The sequence below is a fragment of the Crinia signifera genome, chromosome 7, assembly GCF_055691185.1.
Source record: "Crinia signifera chromosome 7, ASM5569118v1, whole genome shotgun sequence".
Lineage (NCBI taxonomy): Eukaryota > Metazoa > Chordata > Amphibia > Anura > Myobatrachidae > Crinia > Crinia signifera.
The window spans coordinates 13807951-13832050 of record NC_139223.1 but is presented as its reverse complement, the minus strand read 5'-3'; the positions used below and the strand labels follow the sequence as shown (position 1 = coordinate 13832050).

At 47.0% G+C, this 24100-nt stretch overlaps 2 protein-coding genes across 2 annotated transcripts in view; one reads left to right on the top strand and one right to left on the bottom strand.

Moving 5' to 3' along the window:
- Positions 1–1664: 1664 nt before the first annotated feature.
- LOC146019791 (nuclear factor 7, brain-like) lies at positions 1665–17030 on the bottom strand. The gene is made up of 9 exons (XM_083152350.1): positions 16634–17030; positions 11430–11504; positions 9760–9914; positions 5472–5933; positions 5294–5389; positions 4923–5156; positions 4794–4816; positions 4578–4708; positions 1665–2356 (listed from the first exon to the last, which is right to left on the bottom strand). Exons 1-9 carry the CDS (start codon positions 16971–16973, stop codon positions 1818–1820), a joined length of 2055 nt encoding a protein of 684 aa, XP_083008476.1. The 5' UTR covers positions 16974–17030; the 3' UTR covers positions 1665–1817.
- KAT8 (lysine acetyltransferase 8) overlaps positions 16679–24100 on the top strand; it is a 22512-nt gene continuing 15090 nt past the window's right edge. Inside the window, exon 1 of the mRNA XM_083152352.1 lies at positions 16679–17433. The gene's annotated coding sequence lies outside the window, so the exon portion shown is untranslated. The remainder of the gene's footprint in view (positions 17434–24100) is intronic.

Below are 24100 nucleotides of genomic sequence, written 5' to 3'. Positions count from 1 at the left end.
CGGGGGAGGGGCTGCAGACCTGACACCGCCTCCCCTTGCTGGACTTCCCCCACCGGGGATAATGTAGCCAATAATAGGGTCCCCTCTCCCCGGTCTGCGCTATTCCCCGGTGGTCTAGTGGGGTCCCGGGCCGAAGCCTGTACCCACGCCAGCTACCGCGTGCGTCTCCCACGCTAGCGCGGTACGGCAGTGGTTTGCGCTCCAGGTGGAGCCTTACCTGCCCTCGATTCCTGCCACGCTGCCCGGGGGAGACCGTCGGCGGTGCTAGGCATCGCGGTCTTCCCCATCGAGGTCCTCCGTGACAGATGTCATAGGATGGAGCCGGCGCCGGGAGGGTGATGCGGCCGCTCGCTCCGCCGTCAGTGATTGACGGCGGTGAGCAGCCTCAGCCGCGAAGCGGCAGATTAAAAAATAAAGAGTAAAAATGAATAAAAAATTAATAGCTTTCTGGGGTTACCTCAGTGAGGTAACCCCCGCTGATAGAAAGGTGCGTCTGCTTCCTGCAGGCACCAAACAAAAACTGATTAGATGAGCCTGGAGGCGGGGCTGTAGGGGAGAGGGCCCGGGCATCCTGGGAAATCTTTGAAAGCTTCGCTGATTGGTGCCTCGGACCCCCTGGATCCACCTACAACCCCGATGTCCCCTGTGGGACCCATGGACCCCGAAAAGGAAATATTCTGATACTGTGGGGTGCCGTGATTCAAAAAGGATGCAGTTATAATCCCAGTGGTCAGGATGCAACCACCAGAATCCTGACTGCCAGAAACACACCAAATGGATGGGGATCCCTATCACAGACATCACAAACATAAGTATGCTGGGGCGGGGGGGGGGTTAGGTACTAGGAGTAACAGTGTAAACAATGGACGATATATTGATGCACCATTGGCCAGTATGCACTATCGATATATGTGAACGGAGTCGTTTAGATATTTGGCATGGACTGTGCAAAACAGCCGATTCCAGATATATATAAAGACATATCAGAGCATCATGCTGTGTACGGGTGAACCACCGGTGATGATAGCTCAGTGGGCGGACACGTGTGATGCCAGTCCAAACAGATCGGGCAAAGTGCATGGAGAACACGCTGCCCGATTCGTATGTAGATATATCCACTACTGCAGTGATGGCTAACCTTGACACTCCAGATGTTGTGGAACTACAAGTCCCAGCATGCCCTGCATGAGTTATAGCATGCCCAAATAGTACAACTGATGCAGGGCATGCTGGAATGTGTAGTTGAACAGCTGGAGTGTCAAGGTTAGCCATCCCTGTACTAGTGTGTACCCAGCTTTAGACCGGGGGAAGTTAGGTTTAGAAACTTATGAGGGCGTGGGAGGGTTAGGCTGCAAGCAGCTAGTGTTGGGAGGGTAATGTTTACTAACAGAGATCCCCTGCCTGCATCCTCTGTATCAGGGTGTCCGTCTTGACTGCCGTCTTATTGTAATGTGACCCACCAGCAAACCTAATACTCTTGAGTAAATCTCCTAATAGTACAATGTGAACTTGCTGCATTAAGCAGAATTCTAACCTTGCCGACGTAGTTCCTGACAGTCAACCTATTGTGTGTAGTCTCGTGAGACCGAGGTATCGCTCTGAGCTGGAGGACCCCACGACTTTCCCAATGCCCTCCGGTTTATTTAAACTCACAGAACACCAGCTCATTAATCAGATTTTATTTTCAAAACAGAACATTAAAGCTAGAAATGCACGAGGACACTAAAAGCAACATTTACACTATGTCAGAGCATCACATTAGGCGGGGTGCAATTAAGAGCAGAACCCCAACGAGTTTCCAGTCACGCAGCACAAGCTCAATTCTGCACCAGACGGAGGGCCTCTGCATTACGGCCGGAATCGTGCAGGAACGGAGACAGGTAGGGGTACAGCTTCTCTGTGAAGGTGGCATTGAATGTGTAGATGGCGGTCATGTCATCCCCATTGTAGAAAGATATCTGACCGCCTTCGTAATCCACGTAGACACCGATCTTCTTAGGTTTGGCATTTAGGACAAGGGTCTTGGAAGGAGACTCCAGGGCCTTGTACGCATTACCATTCCTCAGCCAAATGGCCCAGTACCCGTTCTTGGGGTTCAGCTTGATCTTTCCCTTACGGTTGCTGGACTCGCTGGCCATGCCAACATCCCAAGCGGTTTTATCTGCCACGTCGACCTCCCAGTAATGGCGGCCTGAACTGAAACCCTCAGATCCCAGCACAAGGATGCACTGGCTGAAGCGCTTGGGATTGTCAGGGAGGGGGAGTTTGGTGTCCACATATTTAACACTTGTCAGCCCATCGGACAGTATCAAGTTGGGGTGCGCTGTGCTGGGGTCCAACAGCATCGGAGACAGATCTGAGGAAGAAATCACATGTTAATACACAAGGGAATAAACCGTAACCCCGTAATGGGTAGTACTGACACAATAAAGGGGTTATTCTTAGGGCTGACAGAACTCTCATCTTAGTAAATTTCCCCCTAAATTCTATTTCAGATGAGACGTTGCTACGGGCAATCAATCAGATACTATCTATTATCGGTACTTGTGTATTATCACGGCGCCCCCGATATTAAGTCGCACGATTTTTTATAGCATCGCATGCCATACACCCGATTTTAAATTGTATAAGCACCCTAATGCACCCCCCAGTATGAACATGAACCTGAAGCGTGGCGAGCACTGCGGTACGTGTCCTCTGACCTTTTCATACCCCCACTATCCACGTCGGCGTGGAGTTGATTTAATATAGTGTGGCGAGCGCAGCGAGGAGACGCGTATACCTGTGAAGTAATGTGCGTCCCCTCACGGGGCTCACTGCGCTTCGGGCTCGGTGGCTCGCCACACTATATAAAATCAACTCCACGCCAACGTGGATAGTGGGGGTATGAAAAGGTCGGAGGACGAGTACCGCTGCCCCACACGCGGGCTCGCCACGCTTTGGGTTCACGTTCATACTGGGGGTGCATTTAACATAAGCTTATACAATTTATAATCGCATTGTATGCCATATACAATTTTAACATTGTATGACATCGCGGGACATCGCAACGCATACCATCGCATGCCTTATGGTCTGCGATGCGTGCTGTGATAATACACATGTACCCTATTATCTTCTAGAACAGTGATGGCTAACCTGGACACCCCAGCTGTTAAACTACACATCCCAGAATGCCCTGCTACAGTTCTATTTGGCAATGCAAAACTGATGCAGGGAATGCTGAGATGTGTAGTTCAACAGCTGGAGTGTGAAGGTTAGCCATCACTGTTATAGAAGGTGTTAAATAAGTTGCTTTTGATTGGTTGCCCATCGCAACATCCAATGTGAAACAGAACTCCCATCTTAGTAAATGTCCCCTCTTTGTATCAGAGTTTGCTGCCCTGTTCATCCCCAACAGGGTGAAGTAGAGGGGACTAATAATCACACCCCTCCTAGCCAATGGGATCATTAAACTGAGCGCGACCAAAAGGTTCAAAGGGACATTGTAGCAAGTGGGGCTGGAGTGCAGCCATGTCACTGACACCATAGCCATACCAACATGGCCAATAGGATACAGGAGACATTGCATCGAAGCCCGACTTCACACACCCATTACATGAATACAAGCCCTGTGCCATTGTGGAGATCAGTTATTCCAGAAAGCACCGCTCTGCTGTACTCCCCTCCCAGTGCACCCCTCTGCTGTACTCCCCTCCCAGTGCACCCCTCTGCTGTACTCCCCTCCCAGTGCACCCCTCTGCTGTACTCCCCTCCCAGTGCACCGCTCTGCTGTACTCCCCTCCCAGTGCACCGCTCTGCTGTACTCCCCTCCCAGTGCACCCCTCTGCTGTGTGTGCCATCTATTTTCTGTTGCTTCCTTCATACTAGTTCTACAGTGGCACATTATAAATCTCTCCTTCTCCATGTGGCACTGCTGCCAAGGTATTCTGTGGCATTTACAGGGACTGGCCAGTATCAGGTAAATGTCTTGTGCGTATAGTGATGTAATCCCTTCACCTTGTTACTAAAATGCCATTTGAACTTTGGAGATTACTAAGGATCTTCTGTGGAAGGGGTTATCCATTGATGCTGAAACTTCCACCCCTGCTCCTTTGCTATTAATGCTGGAAGTGGTAATTTTGCACCTGAGGTTTTATTGATCTAGGTATACACATCAGCATAGCCAACGTACAGATCTATTGCACGCCTGTACACACTGTACAATGCAGTGTATATCCGCACATCCCCCGTTACTAAATGGCAAGTAAATCTCCCTAGTGTATGGGCACCGGGGAAAGGGTGTAGTACTAGGCCCTTCAGCAACAGCTTGGTGCTACTGGAGGAAGCTGAGCTGGAGAGCCATCCGATTCACATGGGGTTCGTACACATTTCAGTGATCAACCATAAGGATAACTAGTCCTGATATACTACAGCTATTGAAGATGAAGCCTGCATGTGCAGCTCAGGATCCTGGTGCATCATTTGTGTTACTGCATCATGGAATCACTTACTGATTCTTCGGATGCTCACAGATTTCAGAGGGGGCATGAGGCTATTGGTCCGCTATATGAACACCTACACAGCACAATACTCACATGGAACAACAAAAGACTTCATCTGCTTCCACACCGAGTACTGTATGGGCCCCTTGAACGTTCCTTGGCAAAGATCCTTGGACAGAAGGGTGTTCCCGGAGGAAATTGCATCTTTCTGCTGCTCCTGGCATCTAGGAGGACATGAGATGGAACATTGCATAACAGGTAACAGACACCTCATTTATACTAGATAATAGAAGTATATGGGGAACTTACTTCTCAATGAAGGATTTGATGTCCTGCAGGAATAAAATAGAAAGGTTATTTGGCATCCACTGAACCAAGCTACAGGTAACATAGGCGGTGTAATGGTCACGGTGTAACCTGGCAGGTAGCGTCACTTACAGTGAGGAACGAGATGGAGTCCTTATCGTTCACCCGGTCGTTGGCCACAGATATGGTCTGCTTAATGCTGTCCCTGTTCTCCTGCATCTTGACCATGTTGGACTCCATTTCTTTCAGCAGGCTGTCCCCCTGCTCATTGAGCTGATCCAGAAGTTTCTCCTCGCGTTGCTTCAGGAAAGTGTGCAGCTTCTCAAACTCCGACACAATGTGCTGCTTGTATTCCGACACGTTCGTCTGAGGGAACAGAGAGGGCAGAGAATTAGACAAAACATATGTAAGATCCTTCAATGCAGATCCAACTGGTTTCATACGGACAGACAGAAGTGGGGGTGTACATGTCACTGCTTGTACACCTCAATATGATCACTCACTCTGTGCTGTTCAACCTTCTCACTCTGTTGATTGGTCAACTGCTCGGTCACCTTCAAGGCTTCTTCTAGTGGAGCCACTATGGCAGACAGCTCAGTCTGGAGGGGAGGTAATGTTCACACGGTAAGTAAAGATCAGATAAAAATCCTTTTGAAACGCTTTAGTTACCCAACAACTTACCCTGTACACATCCACTGCGTCCATGATAGGCAGGAAATTGTGACTTGCGTGTTTCAGAGAGTCCCGGCAGATGACACAGCTCAGAGTCCCATCGTCCTTACAGTACAGCTTCAGCCTCTCATCGTGCTCAGGACAGTTCTCGGCAGGCTTGACCTTCTCAGTGGGCTTTGCTGGTGTAACAGCACTGGGGGTGCCAACAGTCTTCTTCACCAGGTTAGCTAGGGCACGGTTGGTGGTGTGCTTCTTATCAGTTATGACATCCTTGCAGTCTGGGCATTTGAAGGAATCTTGACCTTCCCAGGCCTTGTCGATGCAGATGCGGCAGAAGTTGTGGCCGCATTCAACCATGACTGGATCCTTGAAGAGCTCACTGCACAGGAGGCAAGTCAGTTCCTCCGCAAAATCCCCAGAGGCCATCACCGAATTGCTGGCTGGTTCACTTTCTACTTCCACCTTGGCTTTCTAGAGGAAGAGAGAAAGTTGTGAAGGGAGGTAGATGGTAAGGAAATTAAATGTATAGGGCACATCCACAATGATCTCACTAGACGGGGACAGATTAGATTGTTTTGTATGCAAATACACAAAAAAAATGAAGTTAGTTGCTAATGGGAAAAAATAAATAAAAGGCGGCCATTTCAGGCTAGAAAACAGAATTGATGCGTTAGAGTAACTGCATTGTTCCAAAACCAAGGCTTAAGCCGCAATGCTGTGACATGGCCACTGGGGGCGCTCCTACATCAGTCTTAATAAACGTGTGCATCAGAGAAGAGATGCGTATCTGTATGAGAGATCTATAGTCTGCCACACGTTACATATAGGACTAGGTGACAATACAGCACAGGAGCATGGCAATATGACCAGTCATTTCTATGGCAGAATGTGGACACATCATATAGAAGGAGGTGCCTGAAAGGTCACCAGATATTACTTAGGTAAGACATAGAAGTACAATATTCACAGGAAACCTGGGTGGGAAAAACAAGACAAAGAACTTTCTTTATTATTAACAACAGATCTACACCATCCCGAGAGGGAAGGTCGGAGCAACCTCAGGGAAAGCATTGTGTGCCGGGAACAGGCGACACCAGACAATACAAGGTCATGTCGCAGGGTGTAATGACCACATTGGAACACAAGTCATAACAATAGCAAACCTCTGCCCTAATATTGGGAAGATTCAATTAGCTGCCGGCAGCTTGCGTTGCATAATACCCGCCCATTACCACTGGCAGATTCTATTCCCAGCTCTACAGGCCGTGCACAGAATCTGCCTGGTGCTGTTTTAGGTTTGGAGGCTGCAGCAACTTGTCTCCAGAGGCTTCGTTTGAATCTGCCCCTGTGTTTTTTTTTTTTTTTTTTTTAATACCAGCAAGCAGGGGTCACACCCAGAATTTTGGACTCCACTCCAAGCTAGGTGCCACCTGGCTTTCCCGGCGCGGCATTAAGCCACCGGAGGCAGCGCTGAGAGCATCTCCCAGCACCAGTTTTTCCATTGCAGTGAAAGGGTCCAATTAACCCGAGATACCAGTTTATAATGCACAGCAATCCAGGCTGAGCTTGGCGGGCTGATGACCCGGGTCAGATCTTTTACACCACCTGCCGGCCCAGGATATTGCGTGCTCCTGTGAAAAAACTCAGGTCTGCAGGGCTGGTATAAAAGGGGTACAATGAGACTAGGTTTCCTGACCAGAATCAGTGGAGAGCTGCAACAAGACTGGACATTAGCGTCAAGTACAAGATAAAGTTCTAAACTGAGCTCACATGTGCAGCCACGATGCAATGTATATGAGCCAGTGATCTCCAGGTGTCCACCTATCACGCTGCATCTCTGAGTCGGCAGGATCTAGGAGCATCTAGCAGGATCTCCTGCACTCTCCTAGATCCTGCGGACAAGCCAGATGTCCCAGACCATCAGCTGCCGGGTCACACGAAGGAATGACACTACATGTACTGAAAGCAGAATCCCCATTCCTGGGCACTATGTATTGGCATGCATGGAGATGAAGTACAGTCAATTTACGCTTCATCGGGAATGCAGCAACCATAGGCAAGGCAGAGGTGGCGAGGGACATGTCCCCATGGTTCGTTGGCAGAGATGCTGCAGAACATTGGGGGGGGGGAAGATGTATTAAGCATTGGAGAGTGATAAAGTAGCAGCCAATCAGCTACTCATATTGTAACAAGTCTAACAGTTAGGAACGGCTTGGCTGGGACCTCCCCCATGCTTAGTATATCTGCCCCATTGTATCGCGTCTGTATCACCCCAATGACAGCAGACTGCCTGAATACTACAATGCCAGATGCAAGAGCACTACAACTTAGCACTACATGAAACTTACCCAATGGACTAATGGACCTCAACCCCCCCCCCTCATTATTGATAGAAAGAAACAGTTAGTGCCTACAGGAAGGAAATCTCCTGTTGGTCTCCCCAGTAACAGCCTATAGCTGGTGAGCGATAAGAAGTTACAGATATTTGCCATTTCCTTCTGTGTAACCACTGTGGACATACATACGGGGCAATATTTCCCAGTGTGTATGGACATTGATTGAGAAAATCGCTGGTCTGTAATTCGTGTATACACACACACCGAGTGATTTTCACCCGCATAAGCGATTTTTCCAGGGGTGGACGGCTTTCCATAGCAGGACACTATGGAAAGCAGTCTACCCCTATAGTTTATCTGCTGGTAATTCCAGCAGAGGGTGCGGGAGCGTGCAGCAGAGCTCACCACCGAGCTGTGCACGCTGGGGGGCTTTTCAGCTGAAAGCCGCTCAAACTGCAGAACAGAGCTTTCAGCTCAAAATTGCCCAGTGTTTTTGGGCCTTAAGAGCCTGGCCGTGTCCCCACTACAGAGGCGTAGGACACAGAGGAGTCCTTGCCTATATTCATAGAAAGGTCGGTGTGTTTTCTGCTTATTTTCAAAGTGTGACCATAAAGTCAGAATGTGAAAGGTGCTCACAACCCTGGAAGTCTCTGTACACTCCAGCGTGTGCTGCATACTCTGCAAAACCTCCCAGATCACAGTAAACCGGTCCGACCTGAACGCAGAGCAATAAAATAGCTCTGTGCCCAGGACAAAACCCTTCTAAGCAAAAATCAGTTTGGGTGCTGCCTTAACCCTTTGAGTGCCAGCATCTGAGATGTGCAAAATATCCGCTAAAAAGGGCAGTGTGGTTCACAATAAAATGTTTAAAAAGATCTTATTTCTTATATAAAGGTAACATTACAGGTCATTATGAGGAATACAAACATCTGCTTGGCAATTTTCACACCTATTTTGATAAATTCCCTCGGCACGCAAAGGGTTGAAGGCTTGAACACAGAGCAACCCCATGTAGCTCCGACTATGTGGCGATCTTCCACTCGCAGAACAAGAGGACCCCACCGCTGATTCCCTCAAAAATACCCAAGACTGTTAAGCTTATTTTGTGTGCTGTAAAGGCAAGTGTAAAGCATTGAGTCATATTGGGAGAAAAGTGCTATATTATTAACAGTCATCTAGGCACCACAGGTGCAACATGTACACTGCAAAGAACACCTGCATACAAAGGCCTTCGTGTTACACATCCCCCTCGGGGAGGGAGCGAGCGTGGTGCCTGACAATATGAACTCACAGGAGAGCAGCTTATCTAGGAGAAGGCTGCGTATCCTTAGAGGTCATTACTAGACCTGTGGCCTATAGTTACCGCTTGTGCCGCCCGCTAAATACCGCAAAGAATAGGAAAAATAAGAATTTGCAGCATTTAGTGACTTGCAGAAAAAAAAAAAAAAAAATAGCACAAATGAAGTCTTCATAGCTTAAAGGCAATAAAAACGCAAAACGCACGCAATAAAAAAGTGTAAAGAAAAACACAGATTAAAAAAATGGCAAAACAGAAAACAATTAAAAACCGCCTATTAAAAAGAAACACCTGCCCAGAAACGTTCATAGTATCTGTATAGTACATTCGGTACCAGCGCAGAGCCGTAATCCGCAGAGCCGGCAGCACCTTATCGCACATCTATAGCCCAGTGCTTCCTACATGGAGCAGATCTCAGTTCTACTTCACATAGGTAATCTGGCCAACGCCATTGGCCAGCCAATGGGAATGAGGATTGGATGAAGATTAAATGAGAATGACTTTTAGCGGCATCCTCCATAACAAAAAGTGAGCATGGCCCAGAAACACGGAGCAGTGACTATTTCCATAGCCAGAAGAGAGAGGGACAAGGGTTTATGGCAAACCTCCGGTTTAGGCGGCGAGGGCTGGCGCAGTAGACTGACAGGACTGAACCTCGTGTTACCTTCGCTCCAGGTTCGGACTCCTCGCTTTCCTGTTTCTGATCTGGTTTCTCATCGGTCATCTCCTGGTCTGTGCCGTTGGCCTCGTCACCGTCCTTCACCGGTTTGGTCAACACCAAGCGCGTTTTGTCAACCCATTCGTTTTGGCGGCGATTCACTGCAGGAAAAAGCGAGCTTACAGCAGACATTTTTATAACAAATACAGATGGGGAGGAAAGTGAGGAGTTTGGCTCACACCCGAGCGCCGACTTACCAACAGGTTCCAGTATGGAGGAGAAAACAGGACAAATTCGTACACAGAAAAGACACCTACCGTTTCCACCTGTAACGTGTCCTAACAAGCCAATTACTAAGTCAGTGGGGAGTTCACAGCGCCCTCAGCAGTTGTATGGAGGAAAGCTGAGAACAGGCACTGAGCAGAAGACCGCACGATAGCCATGTGCATAACATTACTTGCCACATTTAGGGATTGCATCACTAAGGGCGGCATTCAATTATTTGTGAAAGTCCCCGTGCACACCCACCAGCAGTATTCTGCTGACGGGCTCACCAACATTTCCTCTCGCTAGCCAGGGGCAGCGAGCTAAAATAAAACTATTTTGTCAGAAACAAACCAAACGATCAGGATTCCCGCAGAAAAAAATCAATTGAGTATCGCGTCGTGACCTCCCATCACTTTAGACGGGAGATGGGACACGATGAAACAATTGAATAATGCCCTACGCTTAATGCTGTGAAAGGCTTATTAAACAATGTAACATTCTGCATGTAAAAAGTAACATGGAAATTCTTTACCTGTACAAGCCTGAGGGGACAACGCAAGAAGATGCAATGTGTTTGGTAATCTGCTCCCTACATTGCCACATCATGCATTTTACCTCCCAGCCCCATATGGGTGTGAAGCAAAGTGCATGATGGTAACCTACCATATGTAGGAGACATATCCATAACCTGGGCTGGAACATAGGATCACCCATTGGCGCTTGTGTCCCAACAAATACTAAAGCAACCAATAGGGAAACTTCCACAACTAAACAGATAACCATGTCCCTCCACATGGATGAACCGGACCAGTATATATTTCACAGACATCACAGCTGGACAAATGCATCACTCAGCCCGAGTCCTACTGACCCGATACAGTATATAAGGTTGCCCAAGGCCTCCATTGTTTCCTGTTAAAGAAGCAGCAGATGTTTAGAGGGTGAATGAATGGATTCTCCTGTTACATGAGAACAATCAAAGACTCACAAAGGTCACGCCTGCCATAAGGGTCATGCAGCCAAACCAACGCTGGCCAATCACTGACCTTTACAGCCGGTGGACTTTGCATGGGCTAGTTCAAGGCCATTCTGTGATGGCTTTAGAAGCACAGAGCAACCTGCTTGGTGTTACAATGAAGACATTTAAGGACAAAGCGATGAAAACCCGAGCACACAGGCCCTGATTGGGACTCACAAAGCCATGTTTAGATGCGGTGTACTTGATCATCTGACCTGTAAACAGAGGCCCGTATGTGCCAATTGCCACCGCACTAAACCCTTCCTGCTGCTCATATCTTGGGTCAGACACTAGTAGATCCGTCATACCGATCCCAGCAGTGCAGAACACTGCAACCAGACAATCTACTAGAGTAGATAGCACAGAACCACCAACGGTCGGTATCACTTACATCCGGCGTAATGCACGTAGAACTCCTCCCGGCCCGCCTGCTTATTCATCCTGGTTTTCACGATCTCTGCGTCATCTGCAGGGAGAACAGAGGAATACGCTGAGCCAAAACACTAGTCGTACAGTACTGAGCAAATTATATACCACTACATAACCTCCATCACGAGCTATCCCACCAGGTGCAACAAAACGCTCTCGGGTTTAGCACCACAGCAGACTTCATAAAAGTCATTACAAAAGCAAAGAATCCTACATAATGCAAACACTGCAGTTTATTCAAATGATCCCAAACACAGGTGGTTACAGTTTTGGGCCTAATTCACATATGTAATGCTGATGCTCCTGCAATTTAGCGACCAGTGGACAACACACGCGTCGCAATCATACAAGGTACTTTCGTGACACCGCTCAAGTGACTGAGAACACAGGTGCAGTCCCTAAGGCGTCACCATGGAGCTGTTGGCATCCAAACCAATTCAGCTGCCCTAGAAGGTCCCGAGCGGCTCAAGGGGATACGATTCCAACCATATATTGTTTGAGGAGATTACATGTATATACATAACACTGAGAATTTGGTGGAGGGAGACAAGGCAATTGCAGATCTAAATAATTACTTTTGCTCCGTATTCACTATAGAAGAGGGGAAGGGACCACAGTTAAGTTGCAAGTATAGTCATAAAAATAAGGTAGATGGAAGTACATTTACTAGCTAGAAAGTCCTAACAGAACTTTCAAGACAAAATGGATAAATCAATGGGGCCAGACGGAATGCATCCAAGGATACTAAAAGATGTGTTTGTAGCGCCATTAACAGATTTATTCAACCAGTCACTAGATAGAGGTGCAGTTCCAGAGGACTGAAGAGCAAAAGTAGCTCCACTGCACAAAAGTGGAAGCAAAGAAGAAGCAAGTAACTACAGATCAGTGAGCCTTACATCAGTAGTAGGGAAATGAATGGAAACACTATTAAAAAAATAGTGGAATATCTTAAATTAAACAATTTACAGGATCCAAAACAGCATGGTTTTACTGCGGGGAGATCAAGTCTTATTGACTTTTTTGACTCCGTGACCAAAATACTAGATGAAAGGGGGGGTTGGTAGATGTGGCATATTTAGACTTTAGTAAGGCATTTGACACTGTCCCACATCACAGGCTGCTAAATAAACTTGAAGGTGTGGGATTGGATTATAACACAATTAAATGGATAAGGACCTGGTTGCAGGATAGGAAACAGACAGTTGTAGTAAATGGAGTGAATTCTATGGAGGGACATGTTACCAGTGGAGTACCCCAGGAATCTGTACTTGGACCAGTGCTCTTTAATATCTTTGTTAGTGACATTGCAAATGGTATTGAAGGGAAAGTATGCCTTTTTGCAGATGACACAAAGATATGCAACAGTAGACACACCAGTAGGGGTAAATCAAATGACTGATGATCTAAACTTGAGAATTGGCCAAGAGCATGGCAACCACAGTTTAATGCTAAAAAATGCAAAATTATGTACTTGGGACTCAAAAACCCAAAGGCTCAATATAGTATCAAGGTGTTAACATATACAGTACTAAAATGGAAACTGAGGAGGAAAGAGATCTAGGAGTCACTATTTCAAGTGACTTCAAGGCAGGAAAGCAATGTAGCAAAGCAATGAGGAAGGCTAGCCAGAGGCTTGGTTGCATAGGGAGAGGAATCAGTAGCAGAAAAAAAAAAGACGTAATAATGCCACTTTATAGGTCATTGGTACGGCCTCGTCTGGAACACTGTGTCCAGTTCTGGAGACCATATTTTCAGAAAGATATAAATACATTAGAGAGTGTACAAAGAAGGGCAACTAAAATGGTGCATGGCCTACATCACAAAACTTACCAGGATAGACTAAAAGATCTTAACGTGTATAGTTTGGAGCAGAGAAGGGAAAGGGGGGACATGATAGAAATCTTCAAATATATCAAGGGTTTAACATAGTACAGGAGGGAAATTTTCTTCAAAGGAAAAGTAGTAATAGAACACGAGGACATGCACTGACACTGGAGGGAGGCAGGTTCAGGGAAAAGTTAGAATTACTTCACAGAAAGGGTAGTGGATAAGTGGAATAGCCTCCCATCAGAGGTGGTAGAGGCTATTGCTCCCCATACACGGTCCGTTAATCGGATTCAGTTGTGTGCTTAAACAGCACACATTGGATGCCTAGTGCATGCAGTGTGCATGCACTGCGATCCGATGTATAGCTAGTACAAAAAGTATGTGCAGCACATACTTTTTGTACCGTACTATGTAATGCGCAGGAGCGCACATCGCATAGTACAGAACGGAGTCATACACAACGGACCGTGTATGGGCTCCTTAAGACAGTAGAACAATTTAAACATGCTTGTGATAGGCATATGAATATCCTTACAAAGAAATAAGGATCAAAAAGGGTTGAGATCACCTGAAGGATAACAAAAAAGGGGGCAGACTAGATGGGCCAAATGGTTCTTATCTGCCGTCACATTCTATTGTTCTATTTATACTGTATAGCTATATAGTGTTCATGCTGGGTTTTTGTGCAGGCAAGGCGCCGAACCGGGCCCGCAGACAGCACAGCTGTGGGCGGTCCTGGGCCAACGATGCCACAAAAAGGGGCGTGCCCGGGCTGCGATGGCATTAAAGGGGGCAGGCCCGGTCACCGCCATCACCAAAGGGGGCGGGCCCAGCCAAAGTTACTGTGCTGACGGGTAAACGCCGGGCATCGCCGTCTACAGCGGCGCTGGGCTTCCCTGTGCAGTGTTTCAGGGCAGACACCAGGCTGTTTTAGCGGGGTGCTGCTAGAGGGGCAGGGCACATATTGCCCTTTAAAAAATCGGGCAGGGCGCAGCGCCACGGTAAAACAGCCTAGCGGGAACACTAGATACACACACATAAGGAGGGGTACATACAGTGTATGAGGGATATATATATACACACACACACAGTACATATGGTATATATAGGGTGCACTCATGGAAGGAGCCTGGCATATATAAATATATAAAGCAGATGTAGAACTGGCACTCCGTTGGTAGATTTAAATGACCTGCATGCCCATGCAGGAATAAGATATATAGGAGGTATGGAGATAGTCTTGTCCCTCCAATGCGCGGCACTTGAGGGTTTTTCCAAAACATGATAAATTTATTATACAACGTTTGGGGGTCCACAGTGAGCACTGTGTACCTGACGGGGGCTGTATTTGTTGAGACAATTAGCCTACCGGTATATTTTTTGGATGTGGGAGGAAATCGAAGTACCCGGAGGAAACCTACGCATGCATGGGAAGAACATACAAACTCCACAGTTAGGGACATGGTGGGAATCAAACCCATGACCTCAGCACTGTGAGGCATTAATGCTAACCATTACATCATCCGTACAAGGGATGCGCATATATATATTTGTTTAGAGAGAGCTCTATATCTATAAATATATCTATATAGCAGGAGGGGTAAATTATATATATATATATATATATATATATATATATATATATATAGAGAGAGAGAGAGAGAGAGAGGTAAATAGGGTTATATTCAGTGTGCAACAAGAATATCTATATAGATCTATATATATATATATATATATATATATATACATACAGAGGGGTATATACACATTATATAAGGGGCCCTGGGGTATCAACAGTGTGTAAGGGGATGCAGTTAATTTGCCGGCGGTCGGAATCCCGACACTGGAATCCCGACCGTCGACATCCCGAAACTTTCTCCCTCTGTGGGTGTCCACGACACCCATAGAGGGAGAATAAAATAGCGTGCCGAGCGTAGCGAGGCACCGGGCCCGCTGCGTGGCGAGCGCAGCGAGCCCGCAAGGGGGGGGCGATCCATGTCCCCCCCCTTGTCGGGATTCCAGTGTCGGGATTCCGACCGCCGGCAAATCGTATCGGATCCATAAGGAACATATATATATAGCAGGAGGTGTAAATACACAGGATATAAGGTATATAGGGGCACTCACGGAAGGAGCCTGGGGTATCAACAGTGTATAAGGAACATATATATATAGCAGGAGGTGTAAATACACAGGATATAAGGGCACTCACGGAAGGAGCCTGGGGTATATAGCGTGTATAAGAGATTATATATATATATATATAGCAGGAGGGGTATAAACAGTTATAAGATATAGATGTATATAGCAGGAGGGGGTATATAAGGTATATAGGGGGCACTCACGGAAGGAGCCTGGGATATATAGCATGTATAAGAGAATATATATATATACACATATATATATATATAATATATATATAGGAGGGGTATAAACAGTGTATAAGATATAGATATATATATATGGTAGGAGGGGGTATATTAGGTATATAGGGGGCCCTCATGGAAGGATCCTGGGGTATATAGAGTGTATATAATATATATATATATATAGTAGGATGGGGTATATAAGGTATATAGGGGCACTCAGGGAAGGAGCCTGGGGTATAAGAGAATATATATATATATATATATATATACACACAGCAGGAGGCGTATATACAGTGTATAAGATACAGATATATATAGTAGGAGGGGGTATATAAGGTATATAGGGGCACTCAGGGAAGGAGCCTGGGGTATAAGAGAATATATATATATATATATATATATATATATATATATATATATATATATATACACACACAGCAGGAGGCGTATATACAGTGTATAAGATACAGATATATATAGCAGGAGGGGGTATATAAGGGGCACTCAAAGACGGAGCCTGGGATATATATAGGAGGGGTATATACAGTGCATAAGATAGATACATATATATATAGTAGGAGGGGATATATAAGGTATATAGGGGGCACTCAAAGACGGAGCCTGGGGTATATAGCGTGTATAAGATAATATATATATATTATAGAGAAGGAGGGGTATATAGCGTGTGTAAGATACAGATATATATAGCAGGAGGGGGAATATAAGGTATATACTGTAGGGGGCACTCACAGACGGAGCCTGGGGTATATAGCGTGTATAAGATACAGATATATATAGCAGGAGGGGATATATAAGGTATATAGGGGGCACTCACAGACGGAGCCTGGGGTATATAGCGTGTATAAGATAATATATATATATATTATAGAGAAGGAGGGGTATATAGCGTGTGTAAGATACAGATATATATAGCAGGAGGGGGAATATAAGGTATATAGGGGGCACTCACGGAAGGATCCGTCCGCCCGCCGGCACGAGTAGGTGGCGCCGACCTGCACGACCACCTCCTCCTCCACATCCTCCGCATCATCCTCGCCTCCTTCCTCGTCGTTCTCATCCTCCTCCTCTTCCATCGGCTCCTCCGGGTTGTTCTCCTCCTCCCCAGTCGGGGTCTCCAGCTTCTCGGCCTCGGTGGATTGGGCTACGGCGGCCATGTCTGCGGTGGGAAACGTTCTACCGGGAGCGGGAAAGTGTGGGATCCGTGCGCGTCTGACTGAGAGACGTAACAAGATGGCGGACGGAGGACTGAGCGCTGCCCCTAATATCTCCTCTGCAGTCGCACTGCGCATGCGTCTCCAGTAGCCGCCACACACTGCGCACGCGCCGCCAGCCCGCCACTACCCGCCGCGCATGCGCCTCTCGGCTGCCGCCTACTGCGCATGCGCCGTCCCCCAAACACGTCCACACTGCGCATGTGTCCCCCACCAGCACAGCCATACCGCGCACGCGCCACCTTCTCTGCGCACAAAGCCGCGGGACCGCACCGAGCGCCAGGCACATGCAAGATGGCCGCCTCCCTCACGTGACCGAGTGCTGACCGTAGTGCGTTTCCGGCTTTTTTATTTTATTTGTGGGGATCGCAGCGTAACTCCGGGTGACAGGGCGGCGGGTGTTAATCTACGCGAGGTGCGGGGAGGCCCGTCCGGTTCTCTGGCAGCGGCTGAGGAGGCACCGGAAATCGATTCTCCCGCTTGGTGACGCTATCCGGAGGGGTGTGTCGTTAGAAGGACCGGTCATGTGATTTGTCAGGTACTGTACCACGAGGTGCTGGTTACGGGCGTCCCCGCAGGTGCTGTACGGGGTCAGATACCCGCGCTCGGGCCCTAACGGCCGCGCTCACGCTCTGTGTGTGTCCTTTTCCCGCCTGCGGGGGTGGGGGCGTGTAGGGGGCGTGGTATGTCTCTGCGCACTAGGCACGCCCCTGAGGTGCCTGCTGCAGACAGCAGGAGATGCAGTGGCCCCTATTTTGGTTTAAGGTCAGGAAATGGGGAACACTGGTTTACCATCATTAAAAAGTACTGTTGTGGGCTTACTACTCCCAGTACTTGACATTTAAGGAAAAGGGGAAGGGGAAGATGGACCAGTGCACAGGTTGGTATCGTAATGGATAAATATAGGAAGAAATTTGTCAAAATCCACAGTCAATTTTAATTGTGAGAACAGGAGGTTCCCTCACAGATCACAGATGTGGAGGTGCACCCTAGAGAGTAAAAATATATGGAAACAAGAAGGAGGAACGACTCTCTTTTTTGTTGGGGCACTCGTTGGGGTAATCACTAAACTAAAGAGTGCCCCAACAAAAAAGAGAGTCGTTCCTCCTTCTTGTTTCCATACTCCCAGTACTTGTACATGCATGGTTGTCTACCCTCCCGGAATGGCCGTGAGGATCCCGAAAATCGGTTCCTCCTCCTGGCCCCCCCGGAAAGGTGGGCAACCCTCCCGGATTCTGGGGGACCCCCACGCCACCCCCGGATTTTGGGGTCTTCCCCCTGACCTCGGCATTTAAATGCAGCAATCCGTGGGTCTCAGAGGAGGGGGCAGAGCTAAAATCTCCATAATTGCCTCATTTTAGCCCTGCCCCCTCCACGGAGATCCGGGAATTTGGGTTTTTAAACATCCGGGGGCTTAATGACACCCCTCCCCGAACTGTAGCTGGAAGTCACCTCTCCGGGCTTCTCCCAGAGAGTAGACTGATAAAGTCGGCAACCCTGTGTACAAGTGGATAGTGACACTAATAACGCAGGGGTTCCATGTTCTGCACCAGAGCCACCCCCACTTGCTAAATGATGTAATATTGACGTATGTACAGTAGGTTGCAGAACAGCAACCCCCCCCCCCCATGTGCCCCGCATAGGGGGGGGGGGGGTGTGAACATCACTGTATTCTCATCGAGCTTGTGACAGCGTTTCCTCCATTCATTTATTAAGTGAATGTTACACTCTTACTCAATGAAAACTGTGGGCGGGATGTATTAATATACATCGCCGCCCTTCGCCTGCCAGCCGCCGCGATGCTACCGCATATGTACTAACATATGCGGCTAGCATCGGGTTGCGGTGACGGAGATCCCCCGCGATACCTGTAATGTGGTGTGCGGGGGTCTCCATCACATCCCGGCGGCTGGCAGTGTCCCCCTGCGTCTCCTTCCCCCCCCCCCTTCCCTGCAGCCGGATGACCTCCCGGCGGGCGGCGATAGAAGCCCATAGGTTTCTTGACTTCTGACAATAAATGAATCCTATTGGTGTATAGTGATCCCGATGGGGTGGGTTGGGAGGGCAGCATGTGTGCTGCATGCACTCAGAATGGGGGAGCGTGCCCACTGGTGTCACTGATGGGGACGTGTCCAGCACCTACGTGGGTCTTGGACCTCCCCCAGGTTCTTCACCTAGTGTGGATAAATGCCATGCGCAGGGAATATATGCATGTGACCACGGCATGGACAGGGTGCTGGTAAATGGGCAGGGTGCAGCACCTAGCGTGAAGATTAGGTGCATGTGTGTCCACGTGGCAGGGAATACGCTGCGCTGTGACAGGGCCTGATGTGAGGGCCTGCTTTATATTTAGCAGAGAATACATTCTGGTCAGCGCAATGGGACTAGGACGCACCAGGACACTGTGCTTAGTGATGTGATAGGACACGTGTATGTCATGTGCGACTGAGTCCCGGACTGTACAGGAGACACTACCACGGGGCAGTTGCAGCTTTTTGCACATATGGACGCACGGTATCGGAGATATAAGGGGCGTTCCTGGATGCTGTTCGGGAGGTTACAAGCGGTCAGCTAAAAGATTAATGGGGACGTTGCGTGTTCTAGTAGTGCTGTAGGCGTGTTGCTGGTATGTTGCTGTGTACAGCGCCACATAGACTGAGCCTGTCATAGGCTGGGGACAGGAGTTAATGGCATCTGTGTGTCTACTCTCAGTCTGCCTGGTGTCTCTTTGGCCCGTCGTCCCCAGTAACCGGAATCAGCCGCTGCTGTGTGACAGGAGAGATGCGGGAGTGGATGAATGCACCTGAGCCGGGATTGGTAGAATGGTCCGATCATAGACAAGTGAATATACTGCTGGAGCGTATTCATGTGCACACACTAGGGGGCTGCAGTGTGCACTCTGGTGGCTGAAGGATGCCAGTCTGTATAACCTGATGCGTATACTGTATGTGCAGTTACACATTTGTAGAAGTCCGTATAAGAATAGGTGTGAGCCGGATGCATGGGCCCTGCTTGCAGTGGAACATGGGGGTTATTCTGGTTCACTCGCAAAGGCACAATCACTCTCTTATGGACAGAACCATGCTGCGCTGCAGGGGGGGGGGGGGGCTGATGTAACATATGCAGAAATAGATTTGGGTGGGGTGTACTTCAAACTGAAATCTATATTGCAGTGTAAAAATAAAGCAGCCGTTATTTACCCTGCACACAAACCATAAAATACCCAAATCCTAAATCTCTCTGCACATGTTACATCAGCCCCACCTGCAGTGCACATGGTTTTGTCCATAAGTGATTGTGCCTTTGCGAGTTGACAACACGTAGTTATGGAAATTTACTTTATAAACCTTAAATATAGTGACAAACGCTGAAATGATCACACGCCAACACAAACTTGTAAAAAAATTTATGACAAAGCTTTACTTGTAAATTAGCTTCATTACAGGTTTTTGCAAATGTAGTGTTAATGGCGATTAAATATGACCAAAGAAGCAATAAGTGAAAAGCGCAGGTTACGTATTATGTCCGTAACCAGCGTACCCTTTATACCTAGTTACGTGCGAACAAAACGTAGCGCAGCGTAGCGTACCTTTATTGTGTATTGCACACCATAGAACCAGTACTATATTAAGAGATCCTTTCGCAGTACTCAGACTCTAATCTGCGAAATATACCTTTAAGGACAGTGTCCGTAATATACCTTATCGCTAAGTGCGAATAACAGACACAACCACAGTATAGAAGTATGGAGATAGGAACTCCGTAAAAGGATGTATTTAAGTCCCTAACGGACAACAGGGGGTTACAGGAATAGAAAATACAGGTATAACAGGTAATACGATAGACTAACAATACAATATATTAATCAGGCTCTACTAGGGGAAGAAAACAGATACAGGATACAATCAGCCAACAATACAATAAGAATAAATACCGTGAATGCAACCGTTTACCGTCTCCTCATCAAATATGCGCAGCGCAGTCCGGTCAGAGCTCGCTATCGTTCAGGGTTGAACTATAGCCCGGTCGAAGGTCAGGGAAAGGAAGATGTGCCGAAGTGACCAAGGCCGCCCTGGGTCACCTATCTTATAGGGTCAGAAGGGGGAGGTCAAAGGCCATTCCTATTGGTCGGGGGTCGTATGTCAGGTTCTCTGTGATTGGGGGGTAACATGATGCACCTGGTTTGAATGGGTGCAGGGGAGTGAACTTTTGGAGTTCTTTGTTTGTTGGTTTCGTCGTCAGGGGTTGTAAATAACAGTCGAAACCAGTTACATCTGGATTCCTTTGTTATACCTTTTTCAACAGAAACGGTCCTGGGATTATGGAAAATGTCCATAACTATCGGGCCGTGTATATTGCGAAATATTCGCAATGACCGGAATACTGCGCATAAGGAACGGAACGGTACTAAACACTATACAGACAGATGTATGCAATGCTAACTAAACTATGTGTGGCGTTCTAAACCTTTAACTATATTTTATTTAGTGTCAGTATGTTCTTATGAATTTATGTGTAATAGTATGGCTACTCTTCTGGTCCACTTTGTCACACAGACTCGGGTATGGAAACTTTATTAGCGCAACTCTGCGAACCAAAATGGCGGCCATACTATCCTAAAATGGCGTGTATGCAACTCGACTTTCACAGTAGACTAACACAAGAAACATAAAATTGATTAGCTAACACATAAACAGTAATTCTAGATCAAATCAAAATGGAAACCTTTCAAGGACAGTGGTCAGCCATTAAACCTCATTTCATAGTTACCTCCAGCCCCCAGTGCTTGCTTGTTCTTCCTCAGCTGCCTCATCCTTCCTTCTCTAAAGCTGTGTACACACACTTCGATTTTTTTTTTTTTTTTTTTTTTTTAGTTTTCAAATCAAATGGTTGTTAGGACACTTCCGATTCGATGCGCGCTCCTATTTTCTCAAAATCAAAGAAAAAACAACTGCGCAGCCAAGGAAATCTCGAATTCGATCCAGTAAATCGAATGAGTACATTGTGCCTACACTGTGATATCGAATCGAATGCAAAAGTACAGATCTAATGCCAAATTATATGGGAAGATCTATTGCCAAATCTAATAGAAAATCTAATCTAACATCGAATCTAAAGCCCTGTACACATGCATCGTTTTTTTTTTTTTGTTTGTTTTTTTCGATTTGATTTTGCTTATAGAAGCAATATCGAATTCTAAACTAAATCGAATGGTTTTTGTGTCAATATCGATCTACATTCGATTCGATGCGCGCTCCCCGTTTTCACAAAATCGAACAGAAAAATCTACTGTGCAGCCAAGGAAATATCGAATTCGATCTAGTAGATCGAATGTGCACAATGTTCCATGAATGTATATCGAATTCGATATCTAATGCTAAAGTACAGCTCTAATGCCAAATCGAATGGAAAGATCTAATGCCAGATCTAATAGAAAATCAAATCTAACATCGAATCTAAAGCAAATCGAAGTGGGTGTACAGGGCTTTACTCTGATATTTAAACCTTAATCACATTAATTAATTACTCCATAAGCATTGAGTCTAATTGGCAAGCTCTGCTTTCAATCATGATGTCATAATCAACCCAACACCCAACTTCCTTGTTACTAGGGAAAGATTCAGTGGCCTTGGGGTCTACACATATGTGGCCCTGTTCTCATAATGTTGACAACAAGTTTGTGGAGACTAGCTGGCTGTCCTCGCTCTCTGTATTGTCAACATCACATTCTTAAGCTTATAAAACCAAAAACTTTTCTCTATAAGAAATCATTCTTCCAGCACTGTTCTCTATCTTCAGCCACTTTATAATGCGATTATGCAAGTCATAGTTGACAAAATGGTTTCCGCTTCTGACAAACACCTGCTGCTTAGCGCAAAGGGTAGGCCTCATACGCCGTGGCTAGTACCTTGTGCAACAAGCTAACGCCACCCGCAGCAATAATAACATTATTTAAGAAAACATGTCATAAAAGCATATGATTATTGATGCGTTAATTTCTGTTTTAACAGAGTGAACCAGAATAACCCCCTGTGTGCTGGGCTGCACATTCTGCTATAGTCTTCTGACTATTTGCCCCGATAGATAGGCAGTGGTAAAGAGAGAGACCATTCTAGCTATCCATGGTGGTGATTCATGTTGGCTCGGTCAGCAGCGTACATTCAGCGGCTGCATTTGCACGTGAATGGACGTGTACGCTCACAAATCCATTCGCATACGAGTGTACGGGGGAGATCGTTTCATGGTCGAATGATTGATCCACCCCAAATAAGGTCTAGGTTGACTCGTATTTAAGAGCGCCTGGGCGAATAACAAAGCCAAACTGCAGCTGCTTTCGCCCGCACGCTGGGGACCGCCTGGTACAGGGCCAGGCCGCCATGCCGAGCCCCTCCCCGCGATGGCAGATGTGAACACATGGCATATCTATGGCAGTCTCTTGCTTGTGCAGCCTATGTACAAAGGCAGGCACAGTGCTGCCATGTTTTGGCTGGCAGCGGCTGCATGTGACCATTTATCACCCCGGGAAAAACTATCTGGACACTCCTGCACTGAGCGTGCCCACCCAATGCCACGTCGCCACCCTCTGCCATCACTCAGACTGTGATCACAGTTTGTGAAGTCGCTGCATAGGGCGCACAATTGAGCGGTTTACTGAATTAGCCCCTTAATGTGTATACTTTTGTGGCATAGCTGTAATATTTCAGTCTGCCTCCAGGTGGAGCCCAAAGTCATGTAATCAGGGCTCATTCTACTTCTGTATAACTAGGTTGTTCAGTCTACAGCAGTGGTTCCCAACCTTTTTTCTCTCCTGTACCCCTTGATTAGGCTTTTCATTGATAAGTACCCCCTCCTCTCATTTTGAAATATGGACAGTACTTAGCAGTATGCGGATCCTTATGCATGTCCTTATATTAAGGAGGAGCGGAGGAGTAGTATACAGCAAGGAATCATGCCCTTCTGTGTCTAGACACTGGTTGTGTATTATCCAGGATTCCTGCTAACACAAGTAGGATTAATGCCGCTGCTTCCTCCACCTTTGTCAGTGCTGGGCAGATAACTGCTGATGTCTGAGAGCAGCATGGAAAGCTCCCAGTGGATTGCTGGTCAGGCATATGACTAGAGACAGGATTATATGCAATATAAAAAGCTTGAAATATGTATGCAAATATGCATGAAAAATACTTAAAATATGCATGAAAAGTGTT